Consider the following 21,110-nt stretch of genomic DNA (forward strand, 5'->3'; position numbering starts at 1 on the left):
AAATGATTCAGAGGCAACACATTGACAGCAATAGAGACAGACACGGAAAATCAGACCGCACAGCTGATGGTGCGACTGATGCACAACTGAGGAGCATCTGCTACAGCTGGTGGTTAATGTTAGTAAAAAGAGGTTAATCAGATAAAAAAGTATGAGACAGAAAGCAAGAGAGTGGGAGAAGGACAAAAAGAAAAAGGAGCAGTAAGACTGAACAAACAGCCAAATTGTGTTGTTGTGTACAAAGTATCATAACCGACCCTGCGATATTTAGCTATCTCAGCCCTTAGGCAAGGAGGAAGGGAGACCAGTCTAACTCAGCCTAAATTCTATGATACATTTACACTGCAAGCAAATCACTGCCTATGGCCAGTTTTTCTTGCACGAACTGAGACACAAGTCGTCCTCAGTCCCTTTCAAGCAGACGTCCTCCTGTGATGAAGATTGGCCGGTTTGGGTTATCTGTAGCCACTGGCTTCTATGCATAAGCCTCCTTTATAAATGCTTTTCTGCCAACTTTAACATGGCAGCCCTGTTACAGAAACAGCCACAAAGCTTGACTAGGCAACACAGTAATGTACGTATAATGTACGAGGCGAGAGATCGCTGACTTGTTATTTTGTCCTCAGCATGGAGGGAGAGCAGTTCTCTAGTTTTGTGTCGGACCATTTTAGCAAATGTAGCAAAGCTTGCGTTGCTTGGTATTGTCAAATTTGCAGCTTCAAAAGGAAAATCTGAGATTAAGGCACATTTCAACTACTATTTCTAGGCTTTCGTTTTATGTTTGCATTTAAAAAAAAAAAAAAAACATACATATAAAAATGCATACTAAAATAATCTTTTGTGTGCTTTTACTGGCAATGTAGCAGTTTGTATTTACACATGAGGTGTAGAAAGTCAGAATCTTCCTCCAGAGCATCTTTTAAAGAAAAAAAAACTGGCAGAGATTTTACAGACTACAGTGCATGGCACTTGAATTGGTCCTTATCAGCAGCCAGTTAAGCATCAGTGCTGATCAATGTGAGCTACGTTACTATTGTTTTATAGCTACTTCAAATTAGTCGGCAGCATTGCTCGACAGCACACGAGATCTGGATGCAGTGCTACAAGTCAGGGAAAACTGAAGTAGACAAACAAACCCAAAGCTCTTTGTACTATCTGGCAAGCTCTACTCCAGACAGGAAGAATTTCTGATTGTCAGGAGGAGGTGCAACACACCATTTCAGGCCTCATTGGATTCTAATTATAGCCAAGTACATGGTAGGAAAACTCATTTACTATTAGCCTGCAGTCCAAAGCCACCTGTATTCTCCTTTCCAAGAGAAACACAGGATCTGTGCAGCCACAGTCGAGGGGTGAGGGGGTTCAACACACAGGTCTGCTTTTCTTAGGAACGCTGACGTCACCACAGTTGCAATGGTGCTCTTAATAACCGATAGCCATCATTGGGGTATTGTCTAGAAGGCCAGAAGAATAAACATGAACGGCCTCCTAGTCTACGTGCTCTCCCAAACAACTTTCTTTAACATGCTGTTCCATTTATCCATCTATCCCCTCGTTTATTTTCCCTCCCTTCCTCCTATTCTTTGGTGTGTCTATATTTAGCCATTGCAAAGGTCGGTGTGCGTCTTTCTGCAGGGTAATGATTCAGGGGCACAGAGAGCACAGAAGAGCTAACAGGCCAGGCTAAATGGCCAGGGGCCAGCTGACTGCTGAAATCTGGATGGGGTTTATCAGGGATGGCATCAGGACAACACAAAAAAGGCAGGAAATAGATTGGTACAGAGCAGCAAAAGGGGAATCTCCGTTGGGTGTAAACGGTACTGGCATGTGCAGAAAGTCAGAGTCTAGAGGAAAAACACACAAATAAAAAAAAAGAAAGAAAAAATCACTTCAACATTTGAATGCAAAACTAACTTAAAATTAAAATATTTACTTCTAATTTTGTCATGAATTCCTGCTGAAATCCTGCACTCTATAAAATCTGTGTATAACAAAAAAGGTCAATTTTAAGTTTAAGATGATGAACTACTGATCGTGCAGACCTGGTTGTCTGAGTTTCCATTTTTACCTCGTTGCGTAAACAACCTATCTACAACAGACAGACAATCTAACACTGCTTCATTGAGGAGTCCTGAGCCTCAAACTACTGTTTAAAAAAACCCTGCACCTCATTGAGCTGATCTCATAATTACCTGTAAAGAATGGAGTTTAGACCTGAGGAGCCAGTGGCTTAAAGCCAGGGAGGAGTCAGAGAAATAGATGGCACAAGGAGGAAATCAGGTGGAAAGGTAGAGAAGCGGAGCAGGAAGAAAAGTAGAAGAAAGAAAGGCAGCTTGAGAAAAAGAAACACAATCCAGCCAAGATCAAAGGGAAATGGAGGATGGCTGCCCGCAGGTGCATTGGGTGAACCCTCACCTCGGTTCTCACATGATCCCTCCATTACATAAAGCTTACAGAGAGAGACAGACAGATGAACAGACTGACAGAGACAGACTGGGAGAGGAAGGAGGGCAGACTGGCTCAGAGTTAGGGAGGGAGGCGAGATAAAGACAGAAATAGGTAATAAAATCCTTATGTTAGAGATATGAGAGGTAGGCTGGAAATGGGCTTGCACGTTCATTTCCCAACCAAGGAACAAAAGTCAAAGAGAACGCGTCCCAGAAAAAGACAGAAAATCCGAGAAACAAAAGAAAAGTATGTGTGAATCCCTTCCATGCAGGAAGTAAGGAATACATAAGGAGAGAGACGGGAAGAAAAGCTGGCCGAATATCAAAAGTAGATCAAGTGTACAAAAAGCTAGCTCACGATTACATATGCTCATATTAACAGTTTTATACATACATTTTCTCTATGGGAGTGCGTTAAGTTAAGTTTTAATAGCTATTAAGGTCTGAGACTGAAGCCTAGATGCTCCATTTTTTATTAGGTGAGCTGCCCAGAGACAATTTGTTATTGATGCCTTAAATTTGTGCAGAGTAACACTAGGTTTGTTGGCAGACTCTGTAACATCAATGAAGAGGCATTGTATGGCTTAAAGCAGCCCACTGGTTCTCTTGAGGGTGATGTGGTTGCTTTCCATCTCAGTAATCCATCTTCCAAATAGCTTGTGCTCTGAACAATGCTTCCCATGGACTGTGAGCAATCCAAACTAAACAAGGCCTCACAATTTAGGATGAGCAGTTTTGGAACACAGGCAGCTGCACTGCCATGTTCAAGTCTGCAGACAAAGAGTTAAGACACAGTAGAAAGTAAAGAGTTTGACCGTTTGCCATAGGAGTAAGGCATTGGACTGCAAAGTGAAGCCTTTAAGTGTATAAATCATCTCGGCTACAACTGAGACAGCTAAGCCGCTCTAATCTGTGACACGGCAGCCGCCTGAACCTCGCCAGACAGAAACCTGTCGCGTCCTGGAATACTCTGTGGTACCTTGGAGGCGGCCAAGGCGTTGATTAGGCCAGGCCTGGCTTGGTGTGATGCGAGTGTGTGTCTATGTGTGTGTTGATTCAGGAGTAACTTATTATACTCAGATATCGAGGGGAAGCTCCTGTTGCATGTTTCTGTGGTCACTTGACAAAATAAACAATCGCAGCAATCGCAATGTAGCTCCTAATCTGCAGCGCATGAGCCAAGGTTGGAGGCCCATCAGCTTCAGGTCTATATTCCCAGAGAGGAATAAGTGCACATGCATGCATGTACATGTGCTCTGAGACGTGTCCGAGCATGCTTTCGTTCCAGAAAATGACAACCCTGTAAAACATTCAGCTGTAATGAGCTCCTCCTGAATGTAACTAAGGACATTCCAAAACTGGTAAGTTTGTAAAAATGTAAATAATTCTTTGTGTGAATGATGTACAGCCAAATTTCTTTTTTTTCTGTATTAAGTGTTCCCTCAGGGAAATAAATTATCAAATAGGCTACATTTAACTTACGTTTTTCCTTTTTGTTTTATGTTTTATAGCATTATAACTTTATTATACTTCTCAAAAGACATTTAGGAGCCATTCCTACTTCTGTCCATGGTTGTTAGCCAGCTAATGTTACTAGTTAACGGTAGGCTAACGCTACCTGCTGTATGTTAACTAGCGTCATGGCCTAGGCCGTTTAAAAATTGCATGGGGATTCATTTAAAAACCTTTTTTTTTTATCTCAACTGGTTGTAATCTTTACACATTTAAACCGATTTTTAACCGATTCACGATGCATCGTTACCTCCCTAGTAAAGAGAAAAGAACATTCTGCCAGACACTTAATTCAGCAATCTATAGACAAACTTTACTCTTACTAGACTGACTATCAATGGAAAATAATCCCCACAAACACAACTTGAAGGTGTCAGAAACTGGTCGAGGTCGTTGTGAAACTGGTTTGATCTGCAAAGCGGTGGTGTTGTAGAGGGGACTTCAAAGCAGGAGAGACAGAGAGAAAGAGAAAGAGAGAGAGAGAGGATAAATATCTGCATTAGAATCTGACTTCTGTGTTGTGGTTTGGTCGCCAGACGACTTTCATTTTCCATCAACACACACGCGCCGTGGTGTGTAGGCCAACAATGAAAATTTGGTGACTTCAGCTATTGGACTGAGCCATGTGAACGCTGGTGTGCACACGTACACACACAACCACATTGGAACACACACACACACACACACACACACACACACACACACACACACACACACACACACACACACACACACACACACACACACACACACACACACACACACACACACACACACACACACACACACACACACACACACACACACACGAATAGGCCCGTCGCACCAAATCCAGGGAGCTGGATGAGTGACTCATTCTCTTACTCCATGCCAATCAAATTTCATCTTCTCCTCTTGCCTCCCCCTCCCTCTTTCCCAGAATGCCGCTTTTCTTTCAGCATCTTTCCACACAGACAAAGAGGCTCCACTGTTGATTACAACTAGTAGCACAAGCAGCACGACCATGCTAGAGTTTATGGATGAGACTGATGCAAGAAAAGGTGTAAAGAATCAAACAATCCTATCCTTTCTGCATTTATATTTGAAATAGGTTCGAAGTGTATTGAAATTCTCCTGAAGTCATAAAACTTCAGCCATAGCCAGCAGAGTAGCTGGAGTGTGTCAAGAGCAAATAGACAGGAATGTGCATATTTGTGCACTGATTAGCACTCTTGGCTATGTCATTTTTATTCATACTGTATAGTTTTTGCCTCAGATGGCTTCACAATCTGTACATTTGATCCTAGAGAGAATTAGGTAGCCTACATGAATTACAAACATTATACAGATTTCAAATCTGTGTACCCTGTATATCCACTGTGTAGAATATTTTAAATGTAAGGTTACGCGGGGGGCAGGGATAACTGTGGTACTATAAACTGAGTCAGCAGCCCGCTGTGACCGAATGAATTCAACTCTTAGTGGAACACTACATTTTATGATACCGACAAGGTAACCTCCTTATCACTTTGCCGGCAATTGCTGTTGATTAGATCAACTAAACTCAGACTGGAAGAAACCCAAACCTTTTCCCCTCAAACTGCTTCTGAACATCAGCTATCACCTTGTACAATCCCAATCTCTTAGCTCTGCATGCCAATGCTGAAGGCTGTCACGGAAAAGATAGAAACCTTCTCTACATATTCTTCTGAACTCAAACATGAATATTTGTCATTACTGCCAGAACGCTGTGTTTCTGAGCTGCCACACTTTAACATTGGCTCCTAATGTTGTTGATGTAGCACTTGTAGCTTATAGTGCAATCACAGTGACCGTAATTCACTCCGGATGAGCGTGTCCGTGAAATTCTTAAAATGTTAAACAAGCAAGCGAGGGACTTTCTACATGTGTGATGTCTGGGTGCGTTAGTCAGCCTTTCCTCATTGGCAGAGCCACCGCAGTCTTAATTCCTCAGTCTATTGCATTAAAGCTGGATGTTTCAGTCTCTAGACTGAGTGGCTCGCTCCCTGTGTTAAAACATTAAAGACAGAGGCACGACGGCGTCACCGCAGGGAGATGGCAGCCCAAATGAGCAAGCCACACTCGCTAGCTGTAGTGAGAAAATTAAAAGAGTGTGTCTATATGTGTGTGTGTGTGTGTGTATGTGTGTGTGTGTGTGTGTGTGTGTGTGTGTGTGTGTGTGTGTGTGTGTATGTGTGTGTGTGTGTGTGTTAATGCAAGACAGACATCACCCGTTTTCATGGTATGTGGGGGGTCCGGGCCCCCTAATAAAGTGCGCATGCTGTGAGTGGGCGAGATGAGTGAGTGTCTGTCTGAGGGACAGAACTGACTTTCACGTTTCAATAAAACAGAAACCCGAATCATTCATCACTGCCACTGGCCCGGGGGTTTCAAACAACAGGGACAGCAAAAGTGTCAAAAACCTACTTCTTATGGCGTTACCAAATGAATAACAGTTTTTCCTTTAGGATTTTATTTTAGCAGTGGGGGCAGGTCTGTCCCCTCCCCCCCCCCGCCCATTTTATCACCCTATTCAATATTGTTGTACAGAATTGTAATAAAACAATACTATTTCTCATCCTATTTTAATGGTACAATTGGTATCATTGTGAAAATTGACTTAATTTATACCTAGTCCTAGGTCAGGGGTCATCAGGGCCAGAATACAACTAGCATCATCATCAAGAATGAAGAAGTGAACATAAATAATGTGTCATTCACGTGCATATTTAGTAGCCACGTTGGTTTGTTTTGGTCTTAAAATACATCCATAAATGCTCCAGCAGAGGATAGTTAGTTTAGCCAGCAGTTAAGTTTACAAGACTTTGTCCAAATTTCAGGATTTGAGGCAAACTAAGATAAACAGTTAGACTACAAACCGACAGCTTTTGTTTTAGCTTGTTTGTCAAAATTCTCCATTTAGAGTAGAGCTGTGTTTGTGTAAACAGTGCGGTGGACGATAGTGGACTGCCCAGACAGATCAGATTGAAATATATCGCTTCCTACATGTGGATGGCGAGTGGTGAGTGGGTATTGATACGTATTTACTTTTAGGTTTTATTGTACTTACAGTACTACTTACAGTAACGAGTGTAGCGGTATCTTTCCTAGTCAGGTGCATGTGCTGCGTGTTGCAACACATCTCTGCTGTGTGTGTGTGTGTGTGTGTGTGTGGCGTGCGTGCGGGCAGCACACACAGGCATCACTGTTCAGAAACCCGTTTATCTTCCAAAATGCAACGCTTGTATCCAAACGAATTGTGCTTGAAGCTGCAGGCCATCCAATTATAACAACCTCATCCACATTGTTGAAATCATTTAGATATTGAGCCATTATATTGAAAATCTTTTAGATAACAGGAGCCTATGATTTACTGTAATGATCCCAACACTAACTCTACTCTCCACAACGCTGTCTTTGGGCAAAAAGTCACGTCGTGAGATCGGTAACAGTTAGCTAGCTAGCCTGTTTATGTTTCTTGTAATGTTAGCCCATAGTTATTTATTTCTTACCTTGATTTTGGGGTCTGCGTTTAAAGCCATCTCCCGCGGTGACGTTTTGGTGGACTCGGAAGAAAGCGAACGTTTTGACAATAAACTACATCAACACAATAGTATGTGGAGTTAAACTGGACGGGCCCAATAACCTCGGAATAGTTCTACTTGTTGTTAAATTGCAGCGTGAGTGGCAGCCAACAGGGGGTGCTTTATGTCAGCAGGGTCATTTAAAAGGCAACTGCGACTATTGTGCGTCTGCCCTATTTCTGATAGCGTGGAAGAAATGTTTCCATGGTGCACCGCCACAATAAAATCAACATAGATTCCACTTATTAGATTCATGTAGCCTAAAGTGATACTCATATTCAATGGTTAATGATTCAGCATTCTTTCTCGTTCAGATCATTTGATTCAATGAGCTCATACATCGTATCATATAAGTATACAAAGTGTTTGGAGCTTTAAGTTGATGTTATAATAAAAAACAACATTAGCTGGGTTTGTGCACGGTGGCCGATAAAGAAAGGACATATGTATAGTGTTGGATTTGCATGTTAAACGTATTTCAGAGAAATCCCCTTGAGCTAAAATGTTCAGATTTCCAACTGTTCTGAACTCTCCGGTTTCAACAGTTTTTCTACTGGTGCTCTGTGTCAACACCGAGCCGGCCTTCTATGATTGGTTATCTGCTCCAGGCAGGCCAGACTGGAGTGGTTTTTTTAAGCCATCTTGGCTAGGGCTGGGCATCGTTCAAAATCTTTCGATCCATTGCCAACTCCGATCCTAATGAGTATCGAAAAATTATTTATTTATTCATCTCATCTCTGCATATCGACAGAGAGCGGAGCTCCGACCGACGCTGCGCACACAATCACATACATACATAATACACACACACAACACCACACAGAGGTGTGGACGGAGTAAACTACGTTGGCTCTGCAGTTTTGTAGAAGTCACGGCAATGCCGATAAAGTGTTGGTTTCAGTATGGTTACGGTTTTCTAAATTTCACGACGGAAAGCGGTCGTGGTGCTGTTGTTTTACACTTCCTGTAAGATTCGCTCAGTTTCGATGCCGGTTCATATTCTAAATAATAAATAAACGACTGACATTGTGTACAAGCTAATACTGAACTAACTAAAATGCAAAAGGACTGTAAACAACAAATACTTTTTAGTGTACACTGCATAATGACACAAACCTTGGTGACTGCCCTGTTGTCAACATTGAACTAATGGAGAACTAACTTAAGTGCAAAGGAATGTAATTGAATTGCCTTGTTGCTGAAAGGTGCTGTAGAAATAAAGTTGTCTTGCCTTACAACCTCAGCCTGTCAGTCAGTCATCAGGGCATAGAAACCACTGTTGTGCCTGCTTGTCTTACAGGAAGTGTAAAACAACAGCACCACGACCGCTTTCGACTCGTGAAATTTAGAAAACCGTAACCATACTTGAAACCACTTTATCGGCATTGCCGTGACTTCTACAAAACTGCAGAGCCAACGTAGTTTACTCCGTCCACACCTCTGCGCGAGCGCACACGCGTGTGTGTGTGTGTGTGTGTGTGTGCGTCGGTCGGAGCTCCGCTCTCTGTCGATATGCAGAGATGAGATGAATAAATAAAAAATTTTTCGATACTCATTAGGATCGGAGTATTTTTTCCGGTGCCATAAAAGACGTTCGGTGCCCAGCCCTAATCTTGGCTGCCAATGTTGTTAAATTCTCCCCAATTCCGGGTCACATTGCTCCTGAAACCTGTCCGGTTATGTAGTATTTGGTTTAAAAGCCTTTATCTGCGATTTTTGACTGATCAAATTTTTAAATGCGATTATGATTTCGGCAATCACAAAAACAAAATAATCGAGAAAAACAATCATTTTGCAAGTAAACCCTTATTTTGTCTTTGTGTGTTCTAAATGACGAGCACACTTTCACCCCTCCCCTCTTGTTTGTGGTATCTGGTGCGCGAGCATAGATTGTAGTGTGCGAGTAAAGATGACTTGTTTGGTGAACAAAAAGGGGAAATCACATACCGCCGTTTGGCTGCCAATGTTATTAATTTCTCCCCAATATTAGGTCACATTGCTGCTGAAATGTGTCCGGCTGTGTCATATTTAGTTTATAAGCCTTTATTGGTGTTTTTCACGGTACAGAGTCCTGCTGTATACTTCGTTAAAGCCACTGACTGAGAGACAGTAACAACGGGAGCGGCGATTTGGATAGCTGACCAATCAGAGCAGATTGAGCTTTTTCGGGAGGGGGGCTTAAAGAGACAGGCGCTCCAACAGAGCGTCTAAAGACAGAGGGTGAATACAGGTGCAGCAGCCATGGGCAGTATGAGAAAAAAAGTTTTTTGAACATTAAAGCATGTAAACATGTTCTAGTACCAACCAGAAAATGCTATACAATAGGTCACCTTTAAGTTATTCTCAATGATATAAGTGCATATACCTGTTGTGAATTTACTTGAATAGAAGCCACATTTGTAGGTCGCAAAAAGTAGATAGGGAAAATAGTGGATTCTAGACCAAAATGAAGAGCCACATTTGGCTTTGATCAGTGCAGTTGGATCAGGTTCCTCACTACCAGACACACCTGTAACTGGTAAACAATGTTATGTGGCTGATGACTTTAGCGGTTATGTCATACTGGAGCCTGTAAAACCCCTCCAATGTCTTCAGGTCCTTGTATTACATCTTCTCCTCATCGACCCATCCCCGCTTTAATCCGCCCGGAGGGAAGACACTACAGTATGTGCGGCAGCCTGTCAGCTGAATGCTAAGTGTGTGTGTGTATTTGAGCTGCAGATAGCGACAAGATGTAAGAGTGTGTGTGTGTGTGTGTGTGTGTGTGTGTGTGTGTGTGTGTGTGTGTGTGTGTGTGTGTATATGTATGTATGTATGTATGTATATTTCTTAAAATAGGGTCACTGAACTTTTATGCTTGTCTGGACTTGGGTGTGAGAGAAGGTGAAAGCGTGTGTGAGAAAGAGAGAGTGTGTGTGTGTGTGTGTGTGTGTGTGTGTGTGTGTGTTGCCTGTATGCACTTGTGTGGTTTGTGAAAAGAAAAAGAAAAAAACGTTTTTCACCAACTAGCCTTTAGCTAACTTCATATATTTTAGGTATGAAACACCCTTACACGCAGAGTCACATCTAACAAACACACCACACACAGATAGCCACAGGGTTCCAGGACAAGTTGTGACAGCCATAAAAGCCAGAAAAAAAAACCCACAGGGTTCTCAAAAGACCAATGACTGGAGCAAACACAACAGACAAGAAAGACTGCTGAATCCATCTCTTTCTCTCCATTGACCAAGACAGGTTTTCTTCACTCCGAAGGTCCTAGACAAGACAACAACTGCCAGAAGATTCCTTCTTCAGCTCTCTTTGACTTTATCTAGTCAAAACATTACATCATTTGTCTTTATATTGTTTTCATCGGAGGCATGAATGCAAAAAACTTTGAAATGAGCAAGCAGCATCTCATCGTGGTGACACTGCATGGATTGGATCAATCCTGTAACATGCTGTTACAAGGCAGTGCCTTTTCTCCATGCAGCTTTAACAATATTAAACTAGACCATGTCTCCACAGCAGGCATGAACTGTAAATGGAATTTTAGCATGATTAGGTCATTAAGTCATGTATAGTTATATTGTTAAATGACACGGGTTGGGTAGTGCAGAAATGTCTAAAAAGCTGTCACGGGCATAAAGTGTGAGTTCACGGTAACTTTTGTTAAAAAAAATACCCATCTTGTTCTATTGTGCTAAAAATCACGAAAAAAATCACTAAATAAATCAGCTGGAGGAAATATGCCTTTTATACTGTTAAGAGTCGGGCCAGATGCGTCTTGGCTTTGGATTTAATTACTTTGGATACAAGGATACTGAAACAAGAAATGATCTTTCCTTTAAGCCGGCAGACTGCTGCCACATTGACACTGGAGTCTTTCTGTCGTGCACATGCATTTCTTTGAATCAAGGTTTAGCGGGAATACTCTCCAATAGAGTAGAAATTAGTATTTAGAAAAGTACCAATGCTCATATTTGTGAGAAAATAAATAAAAAATGTGCTTGGCATTTCTGACAGCTGGACATCTCACGTTTACAATCAAGCAGTGTGGGCTAAAAATGCAGGTGCACCGCCAACAAGTGTATGGGCAGGAAAAGTCTGGGTTGGATCAACTCAGTCCAAACAACCACAAAATACCCAAACTGTGCTCTTTTTCTCTATGCAACCTTTTGGCAGCATTTTCTCTCAGTGGCTCTTGAGGTGGTCCCTTTTGAGAAAACAGATCCAATTTATTTTGCATCATTTCACAACTGGTTTCTAAAATCAACTGAGTTTGTCTTCTTACTGAAGACTTTCCACTGGTGCTGCAATGAATTGCCAATGAATGCCACAGTTGGATTTTAGTGCGTGTCAATGCTCCCATTTCATTGTAAAACACATAACCTAGATGTTGCCACCTTCTGTAGGTCTTTCTAGTTGCCAGAAAATAACTGGCAGACTACCGCTCCTCTAAGCTAAAACGGACTTCCTAAAAACATGGCGTTTGGTAGATAGTTTGCTTGGTTGTAACTACTTCAGCACTGGCGGTGACCGTGGTAATACGGACCCATACAGGACCACACCTAGTCTGTCCCGTTATCCTTTCTGCAGTGTACCTACCTCAATCCTTTGACCGTCAACAACGCCAATCCAACCAACTCATTCCCCACGAACCACAGATGATAGCCATAACACACAGCACACCTCTTTCAGTTAGGATGACTCCAGCCAAAACAGCCACAGACAAAAAGCACAAACCTACCTCTACACCTTCTGTTTCTCTCAGCCTTGGTTTGATTCAAAAACCTTCAAAGGAGCTCCAAGGGCACAAAAAAAAACTGTCTGCATTGTTTGATGAACAAAGGCTTTACAAGCTTCACCGACAAGGCGTAAATGATAAATCTAGTCTGATGGGTAAATGGTTTAGGACAGAGCTTTATTCAGCATTTTATTACTAAAAACATTCAAAATATATCTGAATTTTGTATTAACTTCTAACTGTAAATATTGATCAAATGGCATAAGAGGGCAATTTTATATTATGTGAAAGGGATTTGTTAAGTGTGTGACTGAACATTACTGAAGCCGGAAACCCAGTATCCTGTCAGGTGTTTCAGAGGTATCTGTCCTGCTGCAGAAGCCTTCCTTATCTGCTCAGTGAAGTGAGTCTACGGTTCCACTTGACCTACTCTGTCCTTTCATCTGCCTGGCTGGGGGTCTACTGTCACAGAGCCAACACAGAATCACTCAATCATAGATCTTTACACGAAAGCAGGTAGCCAGCTGACAAAGACATAAGTTGATGTGGAGATTCTTTCACTAAATAAAGTGGTGCTGCACGTACTATACAAATGACAGTACGATGATAAAAAATGCACTGTCTTAGCCAAGCCTATTTTTTTTTTTGCTTTTTGAGGGCCACAAAAAGAACACAGAAAGATGAGGGCCGTTTACTAGAGGTGTTGAAATTAATCAAATAATCGATACATCGAATCGTGGACATGGACGATGCTGCATCGATAATCGGCCGGCTCATAATCGATTATTTCTGTTTACAATTTAATGTAGGCCTAACAACATTACTGTTTACATATTCTGATATGTTTTGCACATTCAGGAAGTGCCATGTGCTCAGTGCTGTATAGTTTTATGTATCCAATTTATTTAGTATTAGAGCACTGCAGAATGTTTTGAAGCTTGAAAAGCTATGAATTAAATATCCTACATGGCTTTAATAGAGAAATGTATTTGACGCATCGTGATATCGAATCGAAGACATGATAAACCTAATCGAATCGGGAGATCAGTGAAGATTCACACCTCTACCGTTTACCCCACAAAATTACTTTTTCACTATCTAAATTTGAATTATTTGGTTCTATAACATTTGGAAAGTCTAGGAGAACCGCACGATTGAATTATCTTATCCCCATTCAAGTTAGCATAGGGCTAAACCAGAAGTTAGCCTGCTAGTACCGGAGTCTCTTGTGATTGGTTAGGGAAAAATCAAATCTCCCTCCCCCCACGGAAATCAGTTAGAGTGAAGAATGTCAGACTGAAGATGTAAACTGAGTGTAACTAGTATACAATTGTGTCTGATATCAGAGGTAAGACAAGGAATTCTTGATTTTATTCATTGGTTTTTCATAATAAATAATTATATAGATATTAAGTTGACATTAACGGTTGAAATAATGTCCCTTAATCACGTAGAGTTCAAGTAGGGGGATTCTGAATATTGTGGTGTCATTTCATTAGATTGTTTATCTTTTTAGAGTTGTCTATCGACTACTATGTCTATCAACACTCACCTACCAGACTGACTGAAAGGCTTTCCTGTGTGAGGCCCCAGTGTTAGTTTGGCCAGCATGTCCCAGCGTGTGCAACCTGTTGTCTATTCTCTTAGCTTTGTATGGGTCACCAAAGCCACTGTACATATACACTTCCAGGAAAAGAGGCCTGTCGTAACATCGAGAGATGATCGTAGCAACGCTGACCTGCGTTGCCCCTTGACAACACACCAGAGAAATGCTGACGTCACCCTGTTGTACTTTTTCCAGGGTCTGCTTGCTCGGGATCGGCTCAGTAGTAATCAGGAATGTGATCAGGTACATCCTGTGAGAAACACTGGCATTTAGGGGCTAATGGATTCTGTCATGATTTAGTATCTATTGGAAAGACCTGAACCTGGTCCGTACACTCATATTTATGGCCTGACCTAAGTGGTACTGCAAAATAAGCATCAGATTTTAAATTGTTCCTATTTTGAAGATAAAAATATACACTTGCTACTACAAACCCCAATTGCAATGAAAGTGGGACGTTGTGTAAAACGTGAATAAAAACAGAATACAATGATTTGCAAATCCTTAACCTATATGCAATTGAATACACTACAAAAGATAAGATATTTCATGTTTAAACTGATAAACTTTGTTTGTTTTGTAAATATTCACTCATTTTGAATTGGATACTTTCAAAATGTTCCAAAAAAGCTGGGGCAGGGGCAACAACAGACGTTCCACAGGTGAACAGGTTAATTGGTCATGATTGGTTGTATAAGGAGCATCGCCAAAAGGCTTAAGCTTGTTTTATTGTTGTGCGCAGGCTCCACGCAGAGCTTTCGCCGTAGCCTACGTAAGTGGCCTGATGTTTATACTTGTACGCTGGAGTGTGCGTCGAGCCGGCGTGTGTGTGTGTGTGTGTGTGTGTTGGGAGCGGGTGATAGAGCGGGGGGGAAGTGAGAGAGTGACAGCGAGCGAGTACCGACTCTAGAGTCATAGTGAGAGAAATAAAGTGTCTCCCTGTATTTCTGACCAAGGCGAGAAATCTGTAGCAGGAAAAGTTAACCCTCTCCTTGATTTCATTCTGTTTATGGAGAAGGAGAACCAGGAAATGGATCGGGGGAAATGGAGAAATGCAACGCTACCAAGCCACGGCCGAGTGACGTGCAGTTACGGTCTGCTGGGGTACGCCGTTGATTCGACGCACGACCATAAAAACGGCCTTCAGTCGTTCACAAGCAAGGATGGGGCGAGGTTCACCACTTTGTGAACAACTGCGTGAGCAAATAGTCCAATAATTTAAGAACGTTTCTCAACGTACAATTGAATGCCCGTGATCTTGGATCCCGCAGGCGGCACTGCGTTAAAAACCGACATCATTATGTAAATGATATTACCACGTGGGCTCAGAAACACTGTCAGTTAACACAGATCGTCGCTACATCTACAAGTGCAAGATAAAACTCTACCATGCAAAGCGAAAGCCATATATAATCAACAATACCAAGAAACGCCGGCGGCTTCTCTGGGCCGAGCTCATCTGAGAAGTGGAAAAGTGTGCTGAGGTCTGACGAGTCCACATTCCAAACTGTTTTGGGGAATAATGGACGTCATGTCCTCCGGACCAAAGAGGAAAAGGACCATCCAGATTGTTATCAGCGCAAAGTTCAAAGGCCAGCATCTGTGATGGTATGGGGGTGTGCTAGTGCCCATGGCGTGGGTAACTCCATGAAGGCACCATTAATACTGAAAGGTACGTACAGGTTTTGGAGCAACATATGCAGCCATCCAAGCAACGTCTTTTTCAGGGACGTCCCTGCTAATTTCAGCGAGACAATGCTAAGCCACATTCTGCACGTGTTACAGCAGCGTGGCTTCGTAGTAAAAGAGTGCGGGTACTAGACTGGCCTGCCTGCAGTCCAGACCTGTCTCCCATTGAAAATGTGGGGCGTGTTATGAAGCGCAAAATACGACAACGGAGACCCCAGACTGTTGAGCAACTGAAGTCCAACGTCAAGCAAGAATGGGGAAACAAATTCAACCTACAAAGCTTCAACAATACGTGTCCTCGGCTCCCAAATGACTGAGTGTTGTTAAAGGCCCTGAACACCCACACAGGTGTTTATAGTTAATGTGGCTGACTGGACCTTTTCCAGGACTGTATGGGTGTGGCTAGACTGAGTGATAGACATCTTCCTGAGTCCACTGTTAGTGTTGCTGCACCTGTTAGGGCGGGACAAACGACAGCTTTGTCATCCTTATTGGTAGAAAGAATTTGTGACCTAATAAGTTCCCATCAAAGCTCCGGCCCACCTTCAACCTGAAAAGAGTTTAATCAGCCAGAATAACTGAAAACACCTGTGTTTTGGGAGGGGTGGCCCGCAAAAGGATTTGCAAATCATTGTATTCTGTTTTATTTACGTTTTACACAACGTCCCAACTACATTGGAATTGGGGATTGTAGAAAACGTGGGAAAATAATAATATATTGTTTTTAAACACACTGGTATTGGATCGGAACGCTGCGTCAGCTGTCACAAGTTCAGATCTCGAAACAGGTATTGAGAAGGACAGAAAACGGGCTTGGGACATCTCTAGATACCTAACAACCACGTCGCTGTACACTTAACTCGCCAGCACCTCTTTTCAAACTTTCCCTGAGTCAAACAACCTTGGCCTCAACTTGTAGTGTAATTGTGCCGTCTCTGTTGCTGGTGCCAACAGTATAATTTAGTATTTATGGTGCGACAGGAACACAACTGAGTCCTTCCCAAAAGAAACTGACAGTGTCATTCTTTTTAACAAAATGAGCCCGGGGTTCCTTAGTTTTGGTCTAACCAGTGTTATTAGAGCCATTTGAAATCTGCATAAAGATGTCTTAGTTGTTCTTCCTGTAATTACAATATGCTGACTCAACTGCCCACAACCAAATAGTGTTCCTTAAGGGCAATTTGGTCTCGCTGGTAAAAGTCAAACACTTACTTTGTTGTGACCACATCAATGTCAGGTAGAGCCGCACATTGACAGACAGATGGGCGTACGTGTGCGCACACACACACATTTTCGCTTACAAACACATAAATACGTTCACAGTCATAAACAGCCCTTACCAGACTTTACACCAGCTAATTGCTCATGTATGGCTCCTTTCAACACACACACACACACACACACACACACACACACACACACACACACACACACACACACACACACACACACACACACAGTGACGTCTCACATGTGGCGCCGTGTTGATATAAGAAGTAACACAAGTGGAAAATTGGAGCTGGTGGGGCCAGACTGCTGACTTCCTGATAGGAAGAGTGGAGTGGAGGTTGACCCATATATACATAAAGTAGTCAACAGGCTAACACCAGGGGAAATACAGACAAAGGGTCTGTGTAACTCCATGCATAGTGTAATGTGGATACAGATCAGGGTTACCCAATGGGATTCTCTGATATTAGCATGCCTCCATACAAAAAAAACCCTCCAATCCAAAGTAAAATGGCCTACATCACACTGATGTCACTGCACAGCTTCCTTTAGAGCTGTGACTCACTTTCTTTCAATCCCCAGAAATTAAAGGGAAATTGGTATGAATCACAATTCTAAAATAGGAACTACTGACAACTTACAAACCAATCTGGTTTTCATTTAACAGACACACCAACAACAGTTATAACTCCTTTAAGCTCTTTGTGAGCCAACCAAACCAGAAAATAATGTATTAACAGACAAAGAGAGATATAATTTTCCATATTTGGAATATCCTAAAATGTAATTTGTAAAGATCATGGTCGGACCGATTGAAATAAAAATAATAGAACTCATACAGTCAAGAACGTTTATTTAAGTGTTTATGACCCAAGAAAATTATTTTGTCTAGTATTGGGTGCACATCTGGGATTTAAAATTGCTCAATGCCTGCATGATGAGCTCTATGGTCAAGATCAAAAAAGGTTGTTTCATCGGTCATGAAGTTCAGTTCTACTCAAGTATTTTGGGGCTATGCCACTCACAAGGAACTTAAAAACAAAACAAAAAAATACACCAGCAAACACCCTACTCTGGTCATTTAAGCACTTTTATTTCCCTCCGGTGTAAGATATTTACACACCCATGTGGCTACAGAACCTCTGATAAAAGTTCTCTCTATGAAAAAAGTTGCTGGAGTTTGAGTTTTCTCATAATTGTCATATAAAAGTTATCTGAAGCAGCGCCGAGATCTAAAAGTTTCTAATTATGATGTAGTGTTGTGGTGTGGCATTCCTCTCAAACATCCATTATGGCTATTGGATCTCAGATTCCTGACTAAACTGAGTTTAAGTGCACCTGAAAGACACAATGGAGTAGGGCTGGGCAATAGGGAGAAAATCAGATATCACGATATTCTTGACCAAATACCTCGATAATCGATATTGCGGCGATATACTACGGTTGACAATTGGTGCTTTAACAAAATATCTTCACACTTAGATTTTAGATAAATAATCATCAGTAATGTGAACATAATGTCTAAGTGGGGAAAAGGTAAATAATAGAACAACTAGAACAGTCTGGTAAGTTCAGAAAAGTACATCACTTTACTGTACTTCACTGTCACTTTAGTGTACATCACTTTACTGTAATGCAGCCTTTAAAACCAGTAAAAGACACCACTTATGTCATATCACGATATTACGATATCCAAAATCTAAGACGGTATCTAGTCTTATATAACGATATCTATATAATATCGATATACTGCAGCCCCAGCCCTACAATGGAGGACACGTCATGAGTTATGGATGGAAAATCACAAGCATTTGAATGAAAACAAAAACAGCTTAAAAAAATTAGCGGAATTTGAAATAGTAGCTCTGAAGTGAAATCTGTTTAAATTCCTGAAGCAGCTTAGTAAAGCTGTTAACTACACTGGGACAACAAAGTGCCTCACAGGAAGCAAAGAAAACACAGACTTTTGGGGACAAACTATGCTTCTAGGTTAAATTTTTAGGCAGCGTATTATCCAGGATCTCAGATAACCTCTGCTACAACCTCAGACTTATCAGCAGTTTAAGTTCTCAATCCAATCATGCGGTCACTCTCGCTACCTTTCACTGTAGGATGTGATGTAGTAAAAGCCTACATGGAAAAGTGATCTCCAGCTTGTAATAATGAAAATGCAACAACAACAAAAAAATTCCAAACTCCAACTTGAACAAAAAGCAACAAGTATTTGCTCTGTCACTTCCTTAAAATAAATATATAACAAATAGCTGAGTAAGTTTGACATGTAACTGGATTAATTAACCTCCCCAATCATCTCCTCTGAATAGTGAATTTAAAGCAACTAATAACTCTTTGGAGTTGCCATTTTTATAGTGTCTTCCCTGCAATATGAATTTAAAAATCCCTTATAGTTATCTCTCTTTTAACCCATTCCCCCTGACTTTCTTCTTCAGATTTAATATTGTGGGTGCACCATCAACGTCCACCTTTAATACTTGCAGTCACTCACTAGTTGTTCCATGTGGTGTTGGTTAAAAGCTAAATTAAATAGAATTATGTTCCACTAAATCTGAATCGTCCTGTGCTGGGACATCAACTAAAGTGCACTTTGGCCCTGACCCTGACTCCTTACCACTGATCCGGGCTAGTACGCTAACTATACTGTCCCTCACTGTAAATAGCTCAGCATAGCTTCAAGTTAAATAGCGTAAAAATAAGTTACAAAGTAGCATTTGTGATCGCACAGTAGCTGAAAATCAACGTGGTCGTGAACGGGACTCACTTTTTTTTTGTTTTGCTGAAACAATAACAACAGGCTCATATGGATCCACCCCAGCGCCATAATTTTGTCACACTTTGCCTTGGAGCGGAGAGTTTGTTAGCGTGCTAACCAGCTAGCCACCGAAGCAAGGCGCTGTTGTTTTTAATCTGAAGAACAGCAGCAGCGTCTGAAAAGTTGTATTTAATAAACGTGGCCGTCAACTTACCCGAGTCTGCCGGGGTTTTCATCTTTGTTGTCGTCGTCGTCGGCGTGCTGCTTCGGTCACTTTCCCCGTCGACTCGTAACTTTAGACTTTAGTTAGCTTGCGTTTAGCCAAGTTAGCAGTGACACCCCACTCCTTCCTCCGGTGTTGTTCTCACAAGTGGCTTGTTAGAAAAGAACCTGCCCCGATTATGTGCTCGCTCTGAGTAGGACAAAAAAAAAAAAAAACTCCGCTGACTTCACATACGCTTGTGCGTTTTATCTCGACACATCGGCGTTTGTTGAAAAAAAAGTTTTGTGCCGGAATATTTGTTTTAAAGTAACGTTACGCGGCGTCCGACGCGAACAGTTGCCCCGAGCCTCCGGGGGGAAATCCAGTCGCCCGGGTCTGAATGGCGCAGGTCGAAGTTTGAAGGAGCCGTGCTGCTGTTGGTCGGTGTTGGAGCAGCGGAATGCAACGAGACTAAACGTTCATCCCGTTTGTTGCAACAATGTCGCATGGTCGATTCCTCCTCCACATCATCATCATCATCATCCTAAACGACAGTCAAAACAGCGGCGCTTCTGAAAGGAACGAAAACCCCAAAGCCAACTCTGTTCTTTCTTTGCCCCTCTCTTTCTCCGGCACAGACTTTTTCTTTTTCCACTCACTCACTCACTCACTCACTCACTCACTTCGTGTTCCCTCAAACCCCCCCCCCCCTTTCTCTCTCGGGGTGTCGTGTTTCGCTCTCCTCCTGCCACACGGGGCCGCCCACGCTGACCCACGGAGGGAGGGAGGGGTTGAGGAACTGAACGCCCACTTGTTGCCAAAGATCGTCTATGTTTTTGAAAGATTCACGTTTCCTTTCAGTGCAACAGTGAGCTGGGAGGAACAATCAGGAAGTAGGCTATACAAAGGTGCAATGTGTGTGCCTATGTATAATTAGCCTAATGAAACACATTTATAAAACAACAGACACAATTGAGCTAAAGAATTTTTTGTTCAAGTTACATTTAATTGTCATTTCAACCATAAAAAGATAGCCTATATGAGATGAAATGATTTTGTCAGAAGACCTAACCTCTATCAAAATATCCTAGGTAGGTTTATATGGATTGCATTACACATGAAACAGAAATGTTCAGATCTGATCATTGATATTGCTCCAATTAGTTTTTTTTGTGATTACTATGGTTTTTAAATCTATCAGTTGCCCCAAACCTAAGTAAGTTAGACAAATTCAAATGTAATATATTAATTTGTATAATAATATATTCAGTTTGATATCATACTCTCTTTTTCTTTTCTTTTTTAAACACAGCAGATATTAACATTTGAGAGGCTGAAACA

The 21,110-nt window shown here is 41.8% G+C and overlaps 1 protein-coding gene across 1 annotated transcript in view; it reads right to left on the reverse strand.

Moving 5' to 3' along the window:
- Positions 1-20,513, reverse strand: part of erf (Ets2 repressor factor) — a 40,986-nt gene extending 20,473 nt beyond the window's left edge. Inside the window, exon 1 of the mRNA XM_039820513.1 lies at positions 19,782-20,513. Within this exon, the coding sequence (XP_039676447.1) occupies positions 19,782-19,803 (22 nt within the window). The 5' untranslated portion in view covers positions 19,804-20,513. The remainder of the gene's footprint in view (positions 1-19,781) is intronic.
- Positions 20,514-21,110: the final 597 nt, after the last annotated feature.

This window comes from Perca fluviatilis, chromosome 13, assembly GCF_010015445.1.
Source record: "Perca fluviatilis chromosome 13, GENO_Pfluv_1.0, whole genome shotgun sequence".
NCBI classification, from domain to species: Eukaryota; Metazoa; Chordata; class Actinopteri; order Perciformes; family Percidae; genus Perca; species Perca fluviatilis.